The sequence below is a fragment of the Gymnoscopelus microlampas genome (assembly GCF_963454915.1).
Source record: "Gymnoscopelus microlampas genome assembly, chromosome: 5".
Lineage (NCBI taxonomy): Eukaryota > Metazoa > Chordata > Actinopteri > Myctophiformes > Myctophidae > Gymnoscopelus > Gymnoscopelus microlampas.
This window is the reverse complement of record NC_139942.1, coordinates 39,836,078-39,842,424: the sequence shown is the minus strand read 5'-3', so window position 1 is coordinate 39,842,424 and position 6,347 is coordinate 39,836,078. Positions and strand designations below refer to the sequence as shown.

At 46.7% G+C, this 6,347-nt stretch overlaps 1 protein-coding gene across 1 annotated transcript in view; it reads right to left on the bottom strand.

The window, feature by feature from the left end:
* Positions 1-2,143: 2,143 nt before the first annotated feature.
* Positions 2,144-6,347, bottom strand: part of LOC311045691 (uncharacterized protein) — a 6,312-nt gene continuing 2,108 nt past the window's right edge. The window contains exons 3-6 of the mRNA XM_084057649.1: positions 6,220-6,347; positions 5,348-5,500; positions 4,799-4,865; positions 2,144-4,555 (exon numbers count right to left, since the gene is read on the bottom strand). The exon at positions 6,220-6,347 is cut by the window's right edge and continues 43 nt beyond it. Of these exons, the coding sequence (XP_083913775.1) occupies positions 2,982-4,555; positions 4,799-4,865; positions 5,348-5,500; positions 6,220-6,347 (1,922 nt within the window). The 3' untranslated portion in view covers positions 2,144-2,981. The remainder of the gene's footprint in view (positions 4,556-4,798; positions 4,866-5,347; positions 5,501-6,219) is intronic.

Below are 6,347 nucleotides of genomic sequence, written 5' to 3'. Positions count from 1 at the left end.
TTCAGATCTCACTCACTCTGATGCACTGCAAAATACTGAATGTTAACTTAACGACTATGAGTGTGAAAATGGACCCTCAAGCAGTGGTGGAAGAAATACTCAGATGCTTTACTTAAGTAATAATACCGCAATATAAAAATACAATATTAAAAAATATAAGTAAAAGTCCTGTATTAAAAACGTAACTTGAGTAAAAGTACAAAAGTAATGGCATCAAAATATACTTACAGCACCAAAGTAAAAGTACTGAAATGTCTAAGAATTTCACAATAATATATCATTAAAATTAAACGAATAATGTAAAAACAAAAAAAATCATGGTATTACTTTTCTTTTAAACCTTGATCAAAAATGTGTTTTCTTTCCAGTTCCATTGTTCCATTGATCCAAGCCGGTACACAATCCATTGATTGATCATTGAAATAAACATGCTCTCAAAATGCACACGACCCATCTGACCACATGGGGCGGCAGTGGCCGGATGGCAACCGCAGGGTTCCCAGTTCGATCCCGGGCTCCCCCAGAGTTATTGTGAGGTGTCCTTGAGCAAGACACTGAACCCCTAATTGCTCCCGATGAGCAGGTTGGTGCCTTGCATGGTTTCCTCCACCATCGGTGTGTGAATGGGTGAATGTAATGCACAATCTATGTAGAAGCGCTTTGGATAAAAAGCGCTATATAAATGCACCATTTACATGGGACCACCGATCATTTGACCACTTAACTGCCATGTTAAGTGGTCAGATGATGGTCAGAAAATTCCAGAATTGAGATTTTCGCACACATGCACGTCGTACGCACGCGCGCGCGCACACACACACCACACACACACACACACACACACACACACACACACACACACACACACACACACACACACACACACACACACACACACACACACACACACACACACACACACACACACACACACACACACACACACACTCAAAAGCAGCCCCATCTGTGCTCTATTATCCAGGCCCAGGGTGCTAATGGGTGCTAGGCCATCTAAGCAAGGCCGATGTAAGTTCAGTTCTGGGTATCGGGAGACTCTGACCCCCTCAAGTACTCTCATTATGTTTATTATCCACAGGCCACTATAACTCACCCAGTCACTTGTGCATCAGTCTGGGAGTGGTTCCAATTTGCATCATGACATGCTCTCTCTCTCTGTATGTTGGCTTGAGTCTGTGTTTTAGGTTCTTTAGTCCTGTGTGTAGACACTAGTCACTGATTAGGATATGTTACTATTCTGAGCATGCTGTATTGGTGACATTTGAGAATTTGAGCTTTTGCGAGCAGCCTTACCGTATTTTCTTTAACCACATGAACCCTAGCGTCCCTATTCTGTTGGATATTTTCGGTGATAGATATTTAGTGTAGCCCATGGGAATACGGTCAATCAAGTTTAGGGCCCATGTGAATACTAGTACAGGGTATAAGTGGTTAAAACTTAAAAGTCATGATTTATGGAATGGCCTGTGGAGCACAGTACCTCTGAGGCCATCGCTTCAAAGACCTTTGTGGCATGCACTCGTATACAGCCTTTTCAATATTCACCTATGCCTAATACACTAACGTTACTGCACTGCGTTTTAATCTTCTGCCAAGGCCTCTAAGCGGTTAACTACCAGTCTAATATAATTTTGACTGTCTGCATTCACGGTAAATGACCTCTGCCGTTTGATGTGTAATAGAAAGCAGCTGAGTACTGCTGGTGGCACCTGTGTTTAATTTGAACCATGTACATGTAGCTGACTTTGAGCCATAACGAATAGGCCTACTGTAGCTGACCTCCGCATTACAAAGAGTACAGTAGCCTGCTGCACACAGGAGGTCACACGCCAACAAATGCTGGTCGGAAGGAAGTGGTTCGTTGGTGAGTTTTGGTGAAGCCTGCACACCGATCATGTGCATGTTGTAACTCAGACCAATATGACTGCATTTCTTACAATAATTTAGGGCTTTAAGTTTAATACAGAATATTTCAGTTGCAAACATGCTCCAGATTTTCCGGCACAGACAATCACTGATAGCTGCAGCTTAATAGGCAGTTTAAATTACAGGGGCCAACTTGTTAAAATAACAAGCACTCTGTAATGCAGTGCAAGTTTCCACAGCAGCAGTCAGTCACATCTGGCACAAAACAAACACAATTTTATTGGGTTTAGTATAAAAAGAATCAAATATACACTTAATTACAGTTCAGTCTAGGTAAGACTTTATATCACACATCATGCTCATATTTTGAATAACCAGCTTCCTTCAATGAAAGTTTTGTGTCAGTAACACTTTAGTAAAACACAGGGGCTCTTTACTGAAGTTCATAATTTGCAGAGCACATTAAAGAAGGCATGCTCGTATTTAGAAAATGGCGGATAACATGAAACACATGCTCCTGGAAAAAACACACACTTAAGAGTAAAACCAGCACTGGAAAACCACTCATAGTGAAAGCTGAAGTACCAAGAGTCACAACAAGTATTGTCTAAAAATCCTGTGGTGTCCACGGAGTAACTCAATTACATAAATATAGGACAAAGAATGTACACACACAGCATTTCAAAATATGAATAAAGACAAGTTCAGGCACTATAGCCTGAACAGAACCCTCACCAGAATTCAATGTTTTTGTTGTTTAGTGTTAATATGATGTCACCGTAGACACATCAACAATACTAAAATATCTAAACTGACATTTCAGTGTACATATGAATAATGTTGTTAAAATATATAATGCTGAAACAATTAATATGTGAATGTAACAAGTATGAAAAATATAGTAGCTACAGTTGGAACGAAGACAAGCTGCTACAAATTTTAAACAGGCCTGTCAAACAAATAACAAAACACGAAGAGCTGCACTTTATAATTCCAGAAAAAACAACAATAGAAGTACTGTAAAATGTTTACCCAACATGCTTTAGCTTATTGAGGCATTGTTTCTATTTGGTGTACTCTTTTCTTTGCTTAGGTTCCTATGCAGCTACCCAGAGTATTGACACTCCACTTCCTGCCTGGTGGCTTATCTGGTTGACCCGTCCACGAACGCAGTCCAGTGTGAAGAACACTGCTGTGCCGTTATTCACGTGGAAGGATGCCCGCAGTGCCACACTGGCCCACTGGCTGCCCTCAGGCATCTGGCCTCCCACCTGCTGGGCCAGGGGGACTGGCCTACCTGCTTCCCTGTCCCCCTCCCCTGACCTCTCGGTGTCACTCCTCTTCTGGAGGGTCACCTTGACCAGGTTGCAGGAGTGGATGAGCTTGAGGTCCAGAGCCAGGCTGGCGGTCCCGCTCTCCCTGAAGACGAAGTCTCGCCTCTGGTCCGGGGATCCCTTCCCGTGCAGCGCCACCTGGGAGACCTGGGGGCTCGTTTGGCGGAAGAACAGGGGCTTGTTTCGGACGGCCCCTGAGGGGAGGCCAGTGTGTGCCACGGAGGCGGAGAGGGCGGAGGAGATTGCCGCGGGCACCCAGACAAGGCTGAGGGTGCTGATCCCCGTCTCGTCGCCGAAGTAGCGCACGTTGCACTGGGCGGGGGAGAGGATCTCGAAGGCCAGCGTGTCCCCAGGGCCCACTCTAGCTGCCCCAGACAGGGAGATGGACGTGTCCCGGTAGTGAACGCCTGGTTTGAAGGCGCGTGCCAGCTCCATGCCGGAGCCGTTGCGGTTGAGGTAGGCTAGCAGATTGAAGCCGTCACTCACACATGCCTGGCCCATGGAGTACAGTGCCTGTTGGAAGACAAAACGGACCGTGCCGCTCTCTGCGAAACGCACCCCGCGCCCGTCGTGGGTCAGCCCGACCACGTAGGGGTCCGAGGTGGAGGTGGTGCGGAACGTGGGCCGGTAGTTGGTGTGGTAGTGCGCGGACGCTACGGCCTGCGCTGTGGTGGCGACGGCGCCGGTGTCATGCGACAGCCAGAAGAGGCTGAGCGTGGCGGCCGACGGGTCGTACAGGTGGAGTCCGTCGCTGCTGTAGTTGCAGTGGTGGCTGGCGCTCCGCAGCGTCAGGGAGACGGCGTGCCCCGGGGCCACCTCGGCCACGCCGCTGATGCTCAAGCTCTGCAGCGACTTGCCCTCCCGCTGCTCCACCCGGACGCCGCTGAGGTCGCGACCTTCCGAGGCGTCGGTGTTGTTGATGCGCAGGCAGACCTGGATGAAGCTGCGGCAGCCGTGGCTCAGGGAGAGGTTCTCGTCCAGCCACACCAGGCCGTGCTGCCGGAACACCAGGCGCCCGTCCTCCGCGCTCACCAGCCCTCCGTCACCTCTCCCCTCCAGATGAAGCTGCACACTGGGGAAGGCATGGCCTGGTGGGGTGTGGCCTCGCAGCGTGGGTAGACTAGAGTCTCCAGCCCAGGAGAGAGAGAAGGCGTTGTCGCCGGCCGTAGGGGCGGAGCAGACCGTGTCCGCGGTGAAGGTGCAAGGTGTGGCCACGGGGCCGCCGTCACACTCCGAACACGCCTGGCACTCTGCCATCTCGGTGTTGTAGAAGTAGGCGTGGCCACACATCCCTGAGTTGCCGTCTCGCTCCGACATGCCTTGGCACCGGAAACCACCTGAGCGTGGCACGGAGAAGAGGGAGATTCACTTACAGTTTACTTCTAAAACTAGATATTGACAAGGAACGTCTCAGATAAATAAATCATTCTATTGATAGTAATAATAAGATAAGAGGAAAGAGAGCACGTTTGTGGGGATGTAAACATCATCAAGCCTTCTCAGCATGCATTCACCGACTGTACAATTATCTTTTAAAATACATAAGATCTTGGTTCCATTGTGGACATATCTCTCTTTACCTGGAGTGTTGAGACATTTGTGTTGATCTCCGCAAAGCTTTGGTATTTCAAGGCATTCATCCATGTCCTGTGAAAAAAACAGACAGAAGGATACCCCAATACCCTCAATAATAATACTTTAAAAAAAAAAGCATTTCTGGTTTGTTTGACAATAGTGGAGGAAAATGGGAGAGGTTCAACAGTTGTTGGCATTTTACCCCAATGGAAACAAGCCACAGGCTTTCTTGGGTTTAAAATCCTCTTAGCAGACCTTGTATTGAACTGTACTTTCATGTGCTTTTTTTGCAAACTGCTAATAAAGTATTCAATCAATCAATCATGTACCTTTGTCCACTGACCCATTATCATAGAACTTGCACAAACACTAATTTCACCCACTTTTTACTTCTGTAAACCTGTGATGTGACAATAATGATTCATAACCACATGTTGTATTATTTCGCATATTGTCTTTTTGCATGCTGCTTTAATAGTTTTTCCTAAAAGACCCTTTAATGCCAACCCGCTTGCACCCTGTTTTCAAGCTGTTCAAATAAAGAGCATGCTCACCTGACAGATCCTGTCTGCGTGGACGGAACACTGAGACACCAGGAAGAAGCCAGCGGGACAGACGGTGCATCTCTCACAGCGAGGACGGCCCCCGCTGAAACCACAGTACTCCTCTGGGCCACAGCTCCCACACGCCAACAAGGAGCTCCCCACCTGTAAACACAGACGAGACACATTGATGTGTTCGTACTCAGTGAGTACATTAAGATGATAAGATCAGGGCATTGGGTTCAAATAAAATGCAGTGTATGCAGTGTGCCAGGATGTCTTTAGGGATACGGGGTGATATTCCTGACACTTTGATGTGGTTGAGTCAATCTCCCTCACACAACATATTTTATATTTTAATTTCTATTGCTGGGTTTTATGACAATGTCTTACATGTTCATGTCAACTCAAATCATCGAGGACAATAAAAAATGTTTACTTCATAATCAAAGATATCCTATCAGCAGTAAACTGACTGAAAGTAGTTTGAAGAAAGAGCTCTTTAAATTAAGCTAGAACCATTTAGTTTAGGTTAGATCATTTTAGCTTGGTCAACTTACGCTTCAATTGTTTGGCATGCGTGTTTAGAGTAGTAAAGTGATGAATCAAGAATCAAGAGTGGTTTATTTGTCGGTAACTCATACAGCAAATACAAGCAGCACAATGTTGATGGGACATGTTGATGTATTTTATACTCTCTGTCTATCATTAACCACTTAAACCCACTATTCTTAGTGGATGTGAGATACAACTGTAATTGGACCGCTTTTTTCCCTCTACTCCAAATTACTTTGCCAAAAATTGCCAATCTGCAAATGATCCCCTCAGAATATGGATATTGGGGTTGACAGTGGTTACACCTTTTAGCCTTTTACTGCAGTCACCTCCATGACGCTGGCCTCCATGTCCACCTTGTGCACGGCGAAGGCCTGCTGCGTGTGGTGGGCCCTGACCTGGCCCCTCAGGGTCTCCATGTGGCTGTCCAGGTCCCCCTGCAGGTCCTGGAAGGACA